Source organism: Polyodon spathula, chromosome 24 (genome assembly GCF_017654505.1).
Source record: "Polyodon spathula isolate WHYD16114869_AA chromosome 24, ASM1765450v1, whole genome shotgun sequence".
Classification (NCBI taxonomy): domain Eukaryota; kingdom Metazoa; phylum Chordata; class Actinopteri; order Acipenseriformes; family Polyodontidae; genus Polyodon; species Polyodon spathula.
The window spans coordinates 7,766,073-7,785,467 of NC_054557.1; the positions used below are offsets into that span (position 1 = coordinate 7,766,073).

The following is a 19,395-nucleotide window of genomic DNA, read 5'->3' on the forward strand; positions in this document are numbered from 1 at the left end:
TCGACTGTATAAAGTGGATCAGGCTCTGATTCCAGTCACCCATCACTGTCATCCAACAGTAGTGCTGGACACACTGTAGCAAGGCAGACTGACCAATGGAAATCTACTACGGCAAAGTCATTCAGTTGCTGTATTTCAAACCATTATTTTTTATTATCATCGGAAATGCATACTGTCACTAAAGAAAAATGAAATGAAGACAGGACACTAAAATGCATTGTAGGTTTTTTTTTTAAATGGCCCCAGAGCCAAAAACTGAAACTTTTACCTGTCACCCGCTGAGCAGAGTGGAAAAAAGGCCAAGATTAACAACAATTAACTTCTACAGATTAAGCTGCTAAAATACATGTGTAGTTTTTGTTATTGACTTTTGATACCATATCCATAAAAATAATAATAACTGCATTTACCCAGGATGATGGCCGATTTGGCAAATGTGTGATTCCTAAATATGTTGATTCGGTATAGATTTTAGATAGAACTTTTAAAATTGTGTACTATAGATGTATCATGGCATACCCTTTGTCTTGTTTTTTGTCTATTTTATCCCCCCCCCCCCCCACTGGAAATTTGACAAATTGTACCCTGTGGAACCATGTAGAGGTGAAAAAAACATTGCCTTAGACTATGTCACCACAACAAAGGCTGCATGTATACTGTGTTTACACTTACCCGTTTGGGTCACAGATTGCTTTGCCATCGCTAGCAGTAAAGGTTCTTTTCAGATTCAACACCTCCTCTCACTTAGTGTGCACCCATGTATGTTTTCAGCACAAGTAAGGGAGTGGAAACGCTTTCACTGGCCCGGAACACAACCATGAACCGAATCACCTCAAACGTCAGTAATACAAATTTCTATTCCTTTATACATACTTCCTATTATGATATATCAAGTATCGCGATTCATTATGTGTCACCCCTACTTATGTTTAATGATAATGTTATTGATTAAACTTTAAAGTTGATCAGAGTAACTAGTTGTCCAGGGGCAGTTAATTAATAATAATAAAAATTAAAAAACACGTTCTTAATGGTGCCTGACATGGAGGAAACCCCCTGCTACTACTGTAACATTTCACAGAAGAGCTGCAGCATGCATACTGGTGGAGTAAGCTTTTTAAAGTAGGACCCAAAAACCTGTAGAAGCTTGTGACGGGGTACAGTGTGCATATTTTGTATTATGATTTAAACGTATTGTTAGTGTTTAAAAACACAATTTTTGTTATTATTTTTTTACAGCATGGATGGAGTTAATCTCCCCCACCCAGCTAAAACCCATGCGTAATGTGACCATCTCCCAATTAATCAAGCAATTACCAATTAGGAGATGGCCACATATATAAAAACGAAGCCACCGCTCCTGTTGGGTGAATGACAGTTGGGGAGTTTGGAGAAAGGAGACGGAGAGACAGTAAGCTTTATAAAACTAAAAACAATTGCTACTAGTGCTGGCTTTACACCGGCATGATGCTTGTTCTAATTATTGTCTGTTTTGTTTTGGCCTTTTATTTTATAAAAAGTTTTTTTGTTTTGTTTAAACGTTTTATTTAATAAATAAATATGAGCTCATTGGCGAGTCACGCCCCGCAGGCCATGTGTGTGTGTGCCTGTGTTTCCCAGTCTGTAACGTCATCACCAAGCCACCTCGTTCACAAAGCCCCATTAAGCTGACTGAGAAGAAATATGGAAAACTGTCAATGAATGCTTACTTTGTATTACTGTTGGGGAACTGGAATGACAGACAAACCCGTAGATACTTTTTACAGAAAATACAGGCGTTTTCTAAAGATGAGGGTAATAATCAGTACTGCCCCCTTGGCAAAAAATGTCAATAACGCTAGTCTTGGTCTATAGGAAAACAGGAACGGTGGGTTAACTGGAGTTATACAGCCTTCATTTGTCTGAGTAAACAGATAAAGATCAAGTAGAGACACAAGAATCATATAGGCCTTCTGTATTGGAGTAAATTGAGTAACTTTACACCCCAACCGTGACAGTTTATCCTAGGGCCCCCCCCCCCCCCTCCCTTTTCTCAAAATAAATAGGTGTCTAAATCACCAATATGAATGACATTCCAACAGGTTCATGCAGTATCATACCCATAAGACATGTTGCATGTGTTACGGGGTAGAAAAAATGAATGGCCTTGGAATATTAACTTTACCATAGAAAATTGATACAACCAGTTATTTTTGTTCCTAGCTTTGAATACCTGAACTTCCAACACCTCCCAACCTGTCAGAAATCCTTAACAATAGAGTGTTCTTGACTTCAGAAAAATTATTAAAACATTGAATCGCCTGATTCCATACAAGATGCACAGTGTTCTGAACTAAGCTTTTCATACTTGCTGATGTTACACAAAAGGAATATAACGTGCCTCCCACACAGTTAGAAAAAATAAAACCACACAAGTATCACTGACAGTTGACAAGACGCTAACGTCAAGCTTCTTATTCTTAAACCTTTCCTATACTGTTAAAACACATCCCTGTATTTTTAGTCTTCATAAAATTATAAAAAAATTACAATATGCGGTGTATTCAACCTCTGGCTGTAAATCGTGGTGAACCAGTTTTTCATGATATGGACAACTGCAATGTGTTATTCACTATACTATAAATTAATATGTTGTCTGGATGGTGCTGCTTCTTGTAAAAGAAATGTTATCTTGAGCAGTTTGGACGTGAGGAGCGCATAGTGAAGCTGTCCAATTCCTGTCTGTCTGATTTACAGTATCTATATATGACTACTATATAAAAGATAGCCGTGTAAATGTCATTATAAAACACTCATGAGAAGGAACATATTAATGTTCAGGATTGGCCAAAATCCCAGTACATCATCTCCTGTGTACAGAATATACGGCACAATTCTAAGTTTAAAAAAAAAAATTGAGGTGACTTCTCTTAATAGACAGCCTGTGCACAACATACAAACTTTTATATTACAAGGATTTCCTGTGTCCCAGTTTATAAAGGCAAAGACAGTAGAAATTAGGTATGATTTGTCCCCCTGTTCCTGAATTTGTCCAGCACCGTGAGGTTAATGCTTCTGTGAAAGGAGATCAGTAACATCTTTATAATGAGGGCTCTCACAATGGTACAGTTCCCTCATAGCATTGTGCACAGAGGACTTTTCCACTTCACGTGCTATTCTTTGGACAGTCACAACAACATATTGATGTCTGACGATATCTGAATCCCAGTTGATATGGTTGTGAGCATAGTCTATAATAAGTTAATAACATCTGCATTTGACTAAGGATTTTGTTATTGTTATTTAAAAAAAAAAAAAAAAGGATCTCCGTGACCTTTTAAATTGTCGACGGATTCAGCTCTAGGCACAAAAAAACTGGGGCACTAAAGTAACAGAACAGTTTTACAAAGTGTGTGCTTTTTTGTTGTAGCCCACTGTATACTGCAATGGGCTTAGAAATCTTTTAATATGTGATAAGATTGCTTCGTATCATATAATTTAGGACACCCATTGCATTGCAGTTACATTTTTTAGCTTGGTTGTTGGGCATGCCTGAACCTAATTAGATGTACCATACTGTAAATGTTTTGCAATTGGGAACTTTTATAAGGATGCCTAGAATGGCTCAGACTATTATGCAGTTAGGGAACTAACTTGAGTCCTGCAGTGGAGTTATCTTAACTCCAAATTTCTGCCCAATTCACACTACCTAAACAATGGCTTCAACGCATGTGATTGCCATTCATTTCCTTAACAATCTGTTTAGTGAAATTGGGAATCTATTATATTTGGTCAGTTAATTACACGTCATCATCCTTAGAAAGATTAGTACAGTAATATGTTTTAAAGGTTTAAAGTATTCAGAAAAAAATCAATGACAGATACAAGTCAGGATGGAGGGACATTGCCCAACTACACTGGGAAACACATTTCTTTTTTTTTGTTTAATGGGAAAGGTTTGAAGTCAAAGTGAATTGAGTAAGCATTTCCACTGTTTTTCCAGTGTTTATTTGACTATACATCGATTTCATTTTTATCATTTATCAATTTAAAATTGAAATTCAGAAGCCCTAATTATATAGCAATTGCTGCAACTACAATGCTCTCTGTTTTTCATATTCTGTTTATAAAATGTTAATGTTACCATGGAAACATATTTGGTCTCTTATCTGGACCCCATTCCCCGGAGGGCATATCTGGGCAATAACGGGGCAGTTGGAAACAGGTTACAGCACAAACCTAACACAGTGTGCAATACAGTATAAAGTTACAGGAAGCTTCAAGTTTGCTCTTTTGTTTATTCAATTAGCAAAGAATGGTCAGAAATCAAACAATTGGTAGCTAAAATGTAAAACACATATGGGTAAATGCTCATTACTATGGAAACACAGTTTAGAACTGTAGAACTGTTCACAATTATATAACAATATCCTACTAGACTACACTTCCTTGCGACCTTCCGGCAGCTTCCTGAGTTTATTTTGCAGACACAACAAAGGGGTCACTGGAACATAAAGCAAAAGAACATCCGCAGATACATTTATTTACATCGGAATTAGGACTGGAGTAATCCCAGGCCTCCATATAGAGATGTTTTCTTTGCCTGAGGCCTACAGTCTTGTCAATATTTGACCAATGTTTGTCCCTGACATGCATGTCAACAAATAAATCCATCAGATGAGAAATGTGGGCTTTCTTTTCTTGTCACACTGTTGTTTCCCAGACTGATACCCTTCAATCACAGTGGAACAACAGTGGCAATGTTATGATTTTAAGTAGCACAAGGATAATTACATACAAATATTACAAACACATATCCAGTTATTTGTTTTAACTAGAATGATTAAATCCAATAAACCAGTATCCAGGTCCCAATCTCTAAATTTATTTTATTGATAACCTATAAAATGTGCTTTGGAATGGCCCTAGAATGGGGCCAGAGTTGTTCACCCCAACTGTAAGATTTCTACAGGGTAACATAAGTCTAATGGTATTGTGTAGACCTATTTCTGCACGTAGTTGCACATTTGTTTTAAAGATAATGGAACATGTTTGAGCACTCGTTGATATGAAAGATGAGTGGAGCATTTAAACCATTGCAGATGTGATCTTCTTCACTGTGCTACTAATAGTGACCGCAAAACAAAACAACAATAGGTCTACGCAGAGACACCAAGTCAACCCCGTACTCTGAGTCTGCACTCGGTATGGTTCTGCTGAGGTCAGGGCTTTGCATTCAGAGGGAGGCCCGTGATATGCAAACAAGCTTCCGTGAGAAGACAGTGTCGATGAGAATGTGGGCTGCCCTTCTTACAGTCCCACCAACCTGCAAGTGCCATGTGTGATGGAATGTGGTTAAGCTTTAGGTTCCCCAGACATGATGCGATTGGGGGATTCCTTCAAAAGTGCTTTATTCAACAATGCCATTCAATCAAAAGAAATACTTATGATGGAGCAGTTTGAAGTTTGACTGGTATTTCTTTGTTTCTTTTTGCACTGTTCACAATCATTTCACTTTACCTCACCCTTCAAAGATGTCTTTTGAAACAATGCAGACAAAGAACACGTTGTGCCGTTTCAGGTAAACAGGAAGAGTTTCAGCTGCAGATCTGGAACTCTGCAGCTGTGTGTTTTTTTCCATATTGAAGAATGGTTCAACCGAAATCAGATAACTCCAGGAGCTGCTGTAAATGACCAGGATTTTGAGCAATGCACGCATTAGGCTCCATGGAATAGACAGAAGTAGGAATTTAAAAAGGGGTTTCGGAGTGGTTCTATTAGATATTATGCTGTTAAGATCATCCAGTTGCCTATGTATTCTTATTTAGGTGTGTACAAAGTAGGTTTAGCATTGAAAGCTCTTAATTGTTTTGACAGAACTGTACTTTCCAGGATTAAACTTGGAGAAAGTGTGAGCTGACTCAAGCAAATGAGCAGTTGTTTACACCAGACAAATAAATCATTGGCCAAGGCTGGAACAGACGTAGCTAGCTAATTGAGTAACGGTAGTAGCATTGATTTAGTTAATATCAATGTCTTGCTTAAGGAGTTTTGCTAACTGAGTACATAATTAATTATCCAATGCATTTAAATCAAGATGCCAAATTACTTTATTTTTATAATTGGCACTTTTAGTCTTGTTTTTTTGCTCCTGCATAATTGTGTGTGTTTGGGTGCAGTGTACTGGAACGGTCCTCTCTGGAGTCATACGTTGATAGCTTTTGTGAACTTCATGTTCTTATGTGTACGTGTCCAAGTGCTGAAGTTACACGTTACTTACCGTATCACCATTTGATAAACCAGAGATAACACACTTATTTTCACACACTCTGGCATTGTGTTTTTTGTATTGTTTACTGACCCACTGGCACTGAGCGAGAACATTTCATATAACTACCTGTAACATAACCACATCCCTTTGAGTCATATACTGGCTAGTTGCTAGCTAGTTAGGTTCACATGCCTGATAAGACTCTCACTCAGGGTAATTAGGTCAATGTGTTCACCAAAATAAAGCAACTATTAAAAGCTTCCTTATTACTTCTCTCATTCTAAGAAAGGCAGCCTGGTGTGTTAGCCCATGGCAGTGATTCAGAAAATCTCTTGCTTATCAGCAGGGTGTGATGTCACAGTGAAAACCGTAACCTGCTAGAAAGCAACAAGCAAAACAAATTCTGACTCGAATTTGTCACTCACCCCAAGTCATCCTTCGTGTTCCTTCGAAGGAACAAGATGTACTTGATGCAGCTTTTCCTTGGCATGTTCTCAACACTATTTGCTTTTTAAATGCTGGAGTACAAAGACTGTATTTAAATACTGTGGTCACACTGCATACAAATGAAATAGAATGAAAGTACATTTGTAATCTAGAGGCATTATACGGGAAATAAAAAGTTTTTTCCTGCCTGCGAGCCCGGGTGTCTGTTTGTCAACAGGGGTGCAAAATTATCAACACCTACCATAGCATTGTCAATGGGGTGTACTGTAGAGCCACCACAACTAGGTAAAATAGCGGTAGTTTGACTGGAAAGTGTTTAAAATGCTCAGGCATGTTTCACTATCTCTATCTATCATTCTATCTATCTGTCTGTATGTACACTGATTCAAATGTATTCCATAACGGTTCAAGAGTGACATCTTTACATGCAAGTGGACTCTTTTAGATGCAGAGTGTAGTATTATGAATAAGGCAGGGTTTGAGTCTGCACAGCAAAGAGCCTCACTCCAATCTTCAGCTATACTGTACCTGCACAAAACACATAGGTTCAAGTTTGAAATGCATTTTGAAAGTTGATGTTTCATTTCTCCTGTTGCTGCGTATTACTTTTGAGGTGAACAAAATGATTGCAGTTTATAAATTGGTTTCTGAGGGGAGTTCTTCAGATTCAAAAACTAGTTTTCTCTCAGTCAGACCTCTAAGATAAGGCTCTGTGAAGTAGAGTCTGGTCTAGTTCAGCACCAGATATCAAATGGGATCAAGTCCAGCTGATCAGTTTTGATTAGCTGGTTTGCCTGATTTACTGTATAGGTTATGTTGTATGTGCAATAGGTCTAGTTCATTAACTCTAGTTCATTAAAGGAATGTCAGTTTGACCTCCATTTCAGAGCTGAAGATGTAAGATGTGAAAATTGGGTAAAATAGCTGTTCAAAAGCATTGAATCTGCACATAGTCGCAGTGAAAACATAAAAACAAATCTGACTTGGGGATTGATAACGACTACATTTTGAGAAAAGGGAACAAAACTAGATTAAACACGGTGCTTTGATTACACTATGTAACACAATTTTTGTTCCTGGGTAGTAAGTGTTATTTCCTAATTGCTTATGCCTCAAAAGTATAGAAAATGGCTATTATTCCCCACAAACTTTGCTTTTGTGACCAGGACAGTGATATTTCAAAATATCACTATTTCCAATGGGAAAACGGGCAAATGTGTGTCTTTTCGTTCACATAAAGTCAGAAAAAAACAATATATGAATCCAAATTAACATGTATTTATACTAAAGTAATACAAAAATGACTACAAAAGATTTAGAAGTGAGTAGTTTTTCAAGATTTACGATTATACTGTATTTACAAGAAACAAAAATCTTGCTGCTGACTTTCGAACAGAGCCATCCGGGTAATTGAAGCATTTAAAACAAAATACGAATCTATAAGAACTAAAAGGGTAAAAGGGTAGCCAGTTACACAGGGTGTGTATTAATTGATCTGTTGAACACAAGATGATGTAAGTGTCTGTCAGAACTCATCGGGAGACAGATCCGTTAAGATCAGGGTGCAGACTTGGGTTGTCTAGACTTGCTTTGCCTAGTAATTATTATGGCTTTATAGCCTAGCAGTAAGCGGGGGGAAGGGACTTCCTTGTATGCAACATTACATAAATAAGGGAGACAGGGAGTCAGCGAAGATGTGTCTTTGTGTGGTTTGGTTCTTTCAGATAGGTGGGGAGTGTTGCCAGGTCCTTAACTTAAAAAAAAACAACATCAGCATGCCTATGAACATACGATGCACAGCTAACAACAGTTCTTCAAATGCTTAGATAATGGTGTTATCACAACAAAATCACTGGAAAGAATTTTGTCACAGTTTGAATACAAAATGTCTTGGGTTGTTACGATTTCTGGCTGTGTTGGTACAGCAAAGTATGTGCTTTGTGTTTAGTACGTTGACAATAGTGGTCTTAAGAATTCTCTTAAACTAGGGCTGGGCTAAAGAAATATAACTTTCCCTTTAAGAGTAACGTTGCTATTGCTAATAGCTGCCAAATAGTTAGTGGAGGCAGTCCTAACTGCTGGATGAATTGTGAGGTGCATGGTACACTGGGTCACAAAGTAAGTAATGACCCATTAGAAATGATCATCTCCCAAAATACTACATGTCACACTTGCCTAATATATCTTCAGAATTTCTTGCCGGAGTTTAATGAAGCTTTACATGGATATTTGAAAGCTTTGTCTTAAATGAATTATGTACATATTGTGTATGTAGGTCAGCTATTGATGTCTGTATGTTGGGGGTTATGTACAGTATGCTACTAGGCACACTTTTTCATGTGACTGGAATTAAATCATCAAGAGAACTTCAAAGAGGAAATGGTTTTAGCCACAACATTTTTGCAAATGTAATACTGGTAACATACCTGATGGTTGATACTGTCCCTAATACTGTGCAGTATAAGTGTGTTTAGGGAGTCTCTTATTGTATAACAGATGTCATCTCCTGCAGTTTGGATAAGAGGACTGCAAAGCGAACCAGCTAAAGAAACTATGAGAAATGTCACACCACAGATTAACTTGTTATAAATCACAAAGCCACTACTAGAACTACTACAGTATTTTGTCACAATTGCTTGATTTCGCATATGTCATTTATAATGGTCTCATAATGTTACGTCTCTTATGGTTCTTTTGAGCTGGAGGACTGCTGAGTGTATTGCAACTAATGTAGAGGGTTTGATTTACTGATCTCTGTTGAGAAGGTGCTTCTGCAGTGTATTATCTGATTGGGCTGTGGTACTAGGTGGGCTGAACAATAGTTGGGTCTGGAACCATATCTGGCATATCACCGTTTTGATCACATACCTTGTCCTATGAGTTGTTTGTGCAATTACCAGCTCTGGCTCTGTTATTACAGTGAAACATATGTACTTTTTTTACAATGTGCATGTTAATAATTATGTAAAACTAGTGGTGGTCTGGCTTCTTGTATTTTCTACCCATCTCAACAACGCACTTTTGCAAAAGTATAATATAACTGCACTAGTATATCCTGCAGCTCTTTGCATCGATTGTGAGCAGTAGCATTTTTTAAATGTATTTATTTATTTTACTTTTCCATCAATACTTAGGGCAATAGGCCATGCTGTTTTTATACTTGAATGTTAGTAGTGCTGTAAGGACTTTGTGAACTGCTACAAGACTGTCACTTTTAGCCTGTACAATAAGAATAGTTTTCCAAGCGGATTTGGGAAGTGAAGAATCAGTAGACCTGAGGTCTATGTACTCTTTCTAACTGACCTCCTCCAGTGTTAAGATAACGCAATGTAAGGAATGTGCAGTGTACAGTCCTGTACTGTGCTCCCTTTTAATTGCATTATACCAGTGGGCTCCTGTTCTGTTCTGTTTCTGCACTATGTGTACCTAGGCTGATCAATCTTGTATTCTAAGAGCTGTCGTATTGACTTAACCCCTTTTCCAGTTTGTTAACGACAACCACTGACGAGGAATGCCTTTGAGCAACCTGTGAATTTGTCGGCGCTCAAACTCTCTGATGGCTTCTACAAATAACGATTTGCTGAAAGGAGCAACACACAGCTGTTACTTTGAGAGAGAACGGTGTGTTTGGACATCATCTGTACCAGTTAAGGATCGTGCTAGGTGTTTTATAGTGTTTTTATTGCATTGTGCATGTTACAGAAGAAAGTGCAACATTAGACACACCTGTCTCCACACTGTCAGGTGTAGGGCTGTCACCCTTCCTTGCTCATTACGTTTGACTAACAGGGTGGTGCATCTTTTATATGTTGCAATACGAGGAATCCCACTTGAATAACACATTAATCAAGCATGCGAGGGAGGGACCGCCCATTTCACCAAAGTGTGTGCTACATAATGCAACTCCTATTTATGTCGCACTGCCTTGGGCACAAGATTCCTCCAGTCAAACTAACAGTTTCTATGATAAGCTGAACTAGCTGTGCAGGGTGATTTATGGGATAGCAGTGCTTGACACAGTGTCGGTCTGTTTTACAGAATGAATTTTTTCAATGTACCGGTATGCATTTCTATTTTTAGTCGTTTGGGGGAGGTGGGGGTGGAAGGGGGGGACAACAAGATGAACTGATCTAGTGCTTTATAAATTTCATATCCTCATGGCTTTTCTTGCAGCCCAATCAAAGTGAGATAACAATAACACTGCTATTGCTCCCTTAGTGACAAGCTCTTTATTGTACCACTACTTTACTTCTTGAACATACCTACTGTGTCTTTGCTCCAATCTACACCAGTTTAAAAGCTGTGTATAGTTGTTTATGTTAAAACAAGCCTGTAACACAATACACAGTGCAAAGGTTTGCACTGTTAAGTTAGAAACACCTTCAGTATGTAGCACATACATGTGCAAAAGGCAAAACCTGACACATGTTCTGAAAATATATAAAAGCTGTATTACCCTTCGTAAAACATAACCCTTTTTTGTTGGCTTTCAGCTACTGCCTTCACCAGTGTTAGCTATTACTTATCTTATTGCATCAGTAATACATGTGTTTCCCTGTTGCCAGATTCAGTCATGATAGGGAAAACAGCAGATTTAAGACTTCAGTAGGTGCTTGGTTGGCAGGTGATTGCCTGTCCAAGACCTGCATACATTTATTATGTAACAACAAATTCTTCCCTTTTTACAATTGTTTTTGAAGGCGTTTCAGTTTTTAGTGCTGCATTTCATCATTTATCAGATGTGTTACTGTAGCATGAGAAACAGGTCATTCTTACCTGCAGTCAGCGGTATGTCATTCTCTGCTACTAAAGGTATCAGGTGCATCTCTGGTAAAACTCCAGGGCTGCCTCATGGTAACAGGGAACCTCTGCGCTGTCCTTGAACCACTCACCTTATCTGCACAATCAGCATTTCCCATGGGCTATTTATTCTACAGGTGATTGTCATTGTATTAATCCTGCTGCAGTCTATCTTGAGTGTCAAATACACTTATTCATGTTTTTTATAGGAAATGTTGCTTATATGCCCTTAAGTGTCATAAAATATTTACAAGCTCTCTATATACTTTTAGGGCATAATGCTGTTATGACCTTGTATGTTGTGAACCCTACTACTACTTTGATTAAATAAGAGTTGACTGCATCAAATTTAATGATGCACTCCCTTTCAGGGGGATGTGCAGTTCTGATACCTACTAGAATGGCCTATCAGGAGTTACCCTGGTGTATAATGCAATATATGAAGTCTTATCAAACCTTGGAACCTCTCATGTATGTTGTCGTGCAGACATTTAGGTCACCTATACTTAGCACTATGGTAAATGATTTATGAATATGGTCCTAATAATTTAAAGTTATAGAGTGTGTATTGTAGTGGTTGATGAAATAATCTGGGCCTCAAAACATATTTTTAAAAAAATTATGCATGTTAAGCATAGTTCGGAATGAGGGATAGCCCAAGCACCTGTCACATTCCCAACACTACATCTCCCAATATTCAGTCAGTCCAGGGATGGAAATAAGACTCCCACTACATAGCAGTTTGATCCATTGCTGGTTTTACTATGAGTTTAATAAGACACACCTGAGCTTGTTGCCTATACACTGTGTCTAATCAATCCCTTATTAAAACCTGGAATGGGTGAAACTACCATCCCTGTAGTTAACCGCGCTATTCCCAGCATCCCTTATCCTCCTTCTTCTCCACCTTTACAGCTGCCTCCGGGCTTATATGTGGGGGATGTCTATTCACACTAAAATCAGGCAAACATCTGACCAAGCCCAGCAAGCAAGAGCACACAGTTATAATATTGTCATTTCAACGTATTCCATGGTCTGTTATATTTACTGTTCATTAAACCATGATAAATATTTGTCTCGCTCTCCTGAATTTCAGTCGGTATACCATTAGATCCATTTATTTCTTTATTTTTTGCTTTGCCTCTTTAGGTGAGCGCCCCTTTCCGTGCACCTGGCCCAACTGCAGTAAGAAGTTTGCCCGCTCGGACGAGCTTGCCCGCCACTACCGCACACACACCGGGGAGAAGAAGTTCGGCTGCCCCCTTTGCGAGAAGCGCTTCATGCGCAGTGACCACCTGATGAAGCACGCCCGGCGCCACTCCGACTTTGAGCCTGGCATGCTCAAAAGGCCCTACAGCACTGGCACCCGCACGGGCTCCCTCAGCGACTACAGCCGTTCGGACGCTTCCAGCCCCACCCTCAGTCCAGCCAGCTCGCCTTAAGCCCTCCTTGCACTGGACGCCTGCACTTTTGCCTCAGCTCGACACTTGTGTTGCACATTTTGTGAGCACCCCTCTGCTGATAACCTGCTTACTGTACTGTACTGTGTACGTATCTGCCTAATATTAGTGCAATCTCTCGGGCAAATACTCTCCAACCTCTCCCGGCTGATTCTAGATGCATTTCTAGCTCTATAACTGTAATGCTTTTTTTTTTTTTTTTTGTTTTATAACTTTGCTTCAGAGATCTGTTAAAGGTATATTTAAATGTATTTTAAACAAACAAACAAACAAACAAACAAACAAACAAAAAGAATCATGTCTGCACCTCAGGATAACCTATAACTGATTGCACAATACAAACATCACTTTACTCTTTTTGAAATTCAACTGTGTTTTTGAATTTTGTTCCCCTCTCAGGGATGGCCTATCATTTTGAAAGAATGAACACAATGAAGATACACCCATACTACAGCCTTACACTCAACAAGATTTGCACTCTTGACTTTTTTTTTTTTTGTTTAGTTACAGTTAGTTTTCATGCTGTCGAGGAAAACTAGCACTGGAATTATTATTACATTAAACCAAGGGTTTTTCATATTAGAAATAATACTTAGAAACAAAAATGAGGGACTAAAGGAAATAAACGACCACTTGCTGATACTTTTGCGACTGGAAATAACACACACAGACCTTTTTTTATTTTCGTTTCAACAAAACATTTCTCTGCACCCAAGAGATTCGTTTCAGACTTGTGGGAACCTATATGGTATTTAAAGGGAATGCCTTTGCTCTGTAGGGAACTATAGGTTAAACCATGGTCTGTTTTCATTTGTAAAAGCTAACGAACATGATCAAATTTCTGCCTGTTGGAAAGCAGCTGTTTCATAGTTTTAAAACAAAAATTAGATGCTTTTTTATCACTGGGAAGGAGGGGAGACCTACTTCATCAGACTAGTCGAACGATCATGTTCCCTTTTCTACAAGAATCAGCTGTACTTGAATATTAGTGCAGCACTGACTTTCATTTCGTTTTCCTGTGCACATCTCTACAGTTGGTTTGCAGGTGTTGAACAGAACCATCTGTAGAATTATCCTACTCAACAACCCGATTTTAGCTTGTTAGTCAACTTTGCTGGGTCACTGCTCGCATTTGTAAATACATGTATCCCACAAGGAATAATTTACAGCATACAAAGAGGAATTCAAACTTTAAAACTCCTGATTTCTGCTTTTCGTGCAGCAGGAATTCAAAATCTAAAGCCAAAAGGAAGGCATGATGCAATTTTATTAAAAAGCAGTGCCAAATCTTTATGGCTTTCTGAATCATGCTAATTTGTTGTTCTCTCTCCCCATTAATTTCAACTTGTTGGGGTGAAAAAAAAAAAAAAAATCAGTGATTTAATTGACAAAGGTACCCCTCAGGCATGAAAAATTGATTCCTTTGGCCCAATGCTTGCAGAAAAAAGTTATAGAGAATTAAGTCTCTCTTGAAATGAAGGGGAAGGAAATTGTTGCCAAGACGAGTATTTGAAACCTTTCTCAGTGCTTCATTAACTACAAGGAAAAATGTGGGAATTCTGTTAATTATTTACAGTAAAATACTTTTTTTTGTTTTTGTTAAAGGAGTCCATTTTCTTACCTCTAAGCACTAACAAAATTGTTCCTGGTCCCCCTTTTATTTTGTTGAATATCTTTTGCTCGTATTTCACACTTCAATTTGGAATATGCAGATATTTCAAAGACAATGTTATAGAAGTAAGTTACTGCTGCATGTGACCTAAAGAAGAGGAAATGATACCAGAAAGAAACCATTTAAATAAAATAAAAAAATAAAAAACAATCTGCAGATCCTGAATGTAAGAGGAGAACAAGCAAAATAATAGTGAGATCTTCAATGCTAAAAAAAGAGGGACGAGGCATAATTTCCAGTGCTGTGTCTACACATAAAGGAAAAGTAATTAACTATAAAGCACATCACAGGCCTATTCAAATAAACATCTAATTTGACATAACTCTGGTGGTTGTTTTGTCAGAGAGGAACATGGAAAAGGATTACCTTTCAAGCTGATTGATTAACAAGGGGAATGGGTGACTCTCATTTTGTTGGTCTGATAAAAAAATATCACATCACCCCTTCTCCTTGGTTTTTCAAGCACCAATATGACTACACACTCTGTATGATTTATTCTATATGGTACTTTTATAATATGCTGTAATCACAAATGCTTTCAGACAGGATGATTCGATCACAGTAGCATTAAAGGGCTGATATGGTAAGAAGGATACATGGAGTCAGTAATGGAATAGAATACCAGTCATTCAAAAGGATTATATTTTTGGGAAACTAGCAACAGCAGCTTTCAAACCATGACCATAGACGCAAGATTTCTGAATTTGCTTCTGTACAAATGCATGTAGTGTATTTGCCCTAGAAAGTACTGTTCAAGGTTTTAAAAAAGTGAAATATTTAGTGGCTGCATAGTACATATACTTTTTACTGTCAACAAGTCTGCGAATTAACAGAATTGTGAAAGGACCGTTGGTGCAAACTCTCATTCTCATAAGAATTTGCTCACTGGGTCCTTAAGGTGTTGGTGAGTCTGGGCTGTCAGGGCCTGCCAAGTCCCCTCTGCTATTGTGTTGCTGCACTCCCTCGTTAGAGACAGGAGATTGGTCAAGTGGGAATAAGTACGTCGGCTGTAAACTGAGAGGAATGCTTCTCATGAAGGAAGCAGGTGTGGGTGTGTGGGTGAATGGGCCGCCTTGTCTGTGTGCCTCCCCCAAGGGCCTCTCCTCTGGGCCACCAAAAGCCACATAATCAGCTCTTTTATTTCTGTTTTATAAAGCCAACTCCTCTTACAAAAATGTACCGCAATAAACTGCAGTATGCCACAGCATTTAAGGGTAGAATAATGTTGTATTGCTGTCTGGTGAAGTAATACTGCAGGAGAAACGCCAATATGAGTATGCTTGTGTTCTAATTACCATGTATCTTGTCTAGAATCTTTGGTCCCATAGCCAATGACTTCAGGCCCCATGGCTATAAACCAGTTTGATCTAGAAAACAGAAGGCAGTCCTTGATACTGCAAGCTAAGGGAATTATTCCGGGGATGATGAAAGGAGATACAAACTGGAATATGACATCCTAATTCTCCAATCAAACTTATCCCAAAGCAGACTTGGTGGGCACTGTTCAAATCCAGCTATAGACTCTCACAATTTGACAGGGAATAGACTGTTTCTTCATATGTCTTCAAGTACCTCTTTTCTTAAGTGTTTAATGAGGTTGTTCATATGACAAATTGATCATGAATTGATGACAGCTTTTTAGGAATTCAATAGGAAATTTTAGTTCTAAAATACTTTTTGCAAAGAAGTTTTCCATAATTCCCCCATACATATCCTTTCAGAATATCACTATTTCAAAAAGCAGTTGAAAACAGCATATTGGGTGGTGTTGGTTAGTCTGCATTAAAGGAAGAATTTTTGTAACCGTAGACACAACAACGACAGTGTTTTCAACTGTGAGCCTTTTCATTGGTTGAATATATAGTTCAGCAATATTTCCTTTAATGTAGGTGTTCACAAAACAGAGAACTACATTTTGACTCCTGACTTGCAACAGACACTTTCTATTTTATCAGCATTTTAAGTAATGAGCATTATGGGCCTTTTTCACAAAACTTTACTGACCATTTTAAGTAATATTTTTTAAGGCCTGTTTTTTTTAAAGAGTGTTTATAAATATTAATTAGTAATTAATAAATCAAATATGCTTTAAAAAAACAATTCTTAACAAAACAATTCTCTAAAACGGTTCTTTGTGAATTGGGCCCTATATTTCAGGTGTTCCTTTCCCCCTTGGGTAGATCTAAAAGGTTCTTGTTTTTTTAACAGCTACAGTGTTTCAGGGAGGTGTACCATGAATCCAAGTATATTATTCCATCCTACAAAAACTACTTGACTCAGAAATTAAATTAAAGTTTTTTGTTTTTTTTTAATAAAAGGCCTATCTGCTTTCAGTAGGGAGCTGTCATATTATTGTACAAAGAACCATGAATGAACAGAAATGCAAAAATTGACTGAAAAGATAAGGGTATTTTAAAATCTAATGTATATGTGTGTTGTTTTATATTTACCTGTTGTTTGGTTTTTCATAACATTTCTAGGTCAGTTTGAAATCTGGGGAAACGCTGTTTTTATTTTGTGTTTTGTAACTTATAATTTTTCTACTGGAGAAGCCATTTTGGCAGCATTCTGAGTGGTTTCGATGCATTTGACAGTATCTTGCTGGGTTACCGACATGAAACGGTAAACAAACCCAAACCCAACTTGTGCCACCTTCTCCTAAAACTAAAACCCCCTCTTGAAGCTACTTATTTGAGCGGTTGGTAAGGCATATGACTGAGAAAGGGATTCTCCAAGCTTTTAAATTCAGGCAACTATTTTCTTGTTATGCTTTTTTCATGTTTTTTTTTGTAAATGTGTATTCAGTAGCTTTGATCAGATTTAATCCACTTTATACTGTATTTGGTATACTCCGAGACCATAGCATTGTGAAGTAGTATAGAGCCTTCTCATTTTTATGTTTTGTATTGGCTAGGTAAAAAAGAAAGAGGGCCCAGGAGTTACGTTTGTACAGGATGAAACATGTATTTGGTTCATACAAGACTCCAGTTTACCATGCTTAAATCAAATTTGATGACCATTTTTTTCACTTCCCAAGCCCTCTTTTTGAAGGGAAAACAGTTTAAATTCTGCTTTTGGTCGGCAAATAGTGGCCACTCAAATTTTAGTCTAGTAACGGTGCTGCCTCACTCATCCCAGCACAGTAATATAATCAGTGAAATTAACTTTTTACTCTGTTTGAGATGACAAGCAATGTGTACAACCTTAAAGTCAGCTAGGATTTTTTAAAATGACTAACATTTTTAGTTTTATTTTACCAAAATAAATCCAAAAAACTTGCTTTAAAATGTCCCTATATATAATTTCTGTAGATTTAACCTGTATTAGTAGCTAATATATTCTGATAGTCTACATCCTCATCGTTATACACTTGTGTGTAAGGTGACCGTATGGCTCTGTGTTCAGCGGGACAGTTTGGGATAGTTCAGGCTTTTCAACTCACATCCCAGTGCATTCTGGTAAGTGTAGTCCTGCTTCTCTTAAAGGTAAGAATGGTACCTGAGACAGGTAAAATATACCAGAATGCATTGGTTTGTGATTTGAAAAGCCTGAACTGTCCCAGCTGAACACAGAGCCATATGGTCACCTTAGAAATGTATAGCGTTTATGTTAAACATGGTCTGGCACTTCAAAGCCATTTTGGTGGTAGTTGTGATTTTAATTCAAATTTTAAACTTAAATTAAACAGAAATCTAAGAGCTAAATGGAAAAACACTAGATAATAATAATAATAATAATAATAATAATAATAATAATAATAATAATAAATAATAATAACCAAAAATACATGGATGAAAACAATATTTGAAGGTGCCACATTGTAATGTCTTTATCTCCATTACATTAAATAACAAACAGGTACAAAGTACAATAATCCAAATTTGTCAGCACAAGAAATGATCTAGTTTTGTAAGTGTGCGTGTGTTTTGTTATACGTATATACAGCACTGTGTATGTAGGATAGCGTATGTCTTTGGCCCTACGCATTTAGAATTCTTTGGTTTGTCACAACTGGGATTTGTGTCTAACCAACCCATTGGGTTCAGATGGGTCTAGTTTGAAACATTTAGAATGTAGTGTATGTTTCTATACAATAAACGTTGTATTGCAGTTTTGTGTGGCATAGTTCTACAAAGCTGTAGGTTTGAATCTTCTGTTCTTTTCAAAGTGAATGCTTACCCATTCCAAAGGTTTATATGTAATCTGTTTGCTGCTTAGCATTAAACCAACTTGTCGTTCTTTTTTTATTGTTTGTACTGTACATTTGACTGTGAGCTGTGATCTGTAGATTTAGGTACTTCTTAATTGCAGTTTTAACACATTTAACACACTTTTATAAGGTCGTTATTCTCTTCTTTTTTCTCTTTGTTCTGTGTATTTGATTAAACCATATATATATATATATATATATATATATATATATATATATATATATATATATATATATATATATATATATATATATATAAAACTTTACCTATGTAGCAGGCTGGTCAGTTGGTTGAAATCGAATGAAATACAATTAGTGTATTAAAAGTTGGCTTAAAGGGAACTTTTTCAGTTAAATTATTTTTTTTTAGATGTACAAAAACAGGCTTTTGATATTGATCTAAAGGCACCATTTTTTTTTTTTTTTTTGGTTTGTTTATTTAAAAAAAAAAAAAAATTGCTACAGTTTAATATTGTGATTGACATGCTTCGTGATATGCTGAAATAACGTATTGGTAATAATGCATTGGTTTTACCAGTCAGGTTTTTTTTCAGGA

At 37.3% G+C, this 19,395-nt stretch overlaps 1 protein-coding gene across 2 annotated transcripts in view; it reads left to right on the forward strand.

Moving 5' to 3' along the window:
• klf13 (Kruppel-like factor 13) overlaps positions 1–19,395 on the forward strand; it is a 39,280-nt gene that overhangs the window by 11,347 nt on the left and 8,538 nt on the right. The window contains exon 2 of one of the 2 annotated variants that reach the window (XM_041227042.1): positions 12,647–17,909. The exons of the other annotated variant lie outside the window; for it this stretch is intronic. Coding sequence (XP_041082976.1) covers positions 12,647–12,939 — 293 coding nt within the window. The 3' untranslated portion in view covers positions 12,940–17,909. Of the gene's footprint in view, positions 1–12,646; positions 17,910–19,395 lie in introns of those variants that run through there. 2 annotated transcript variants of the gene reach the window in all.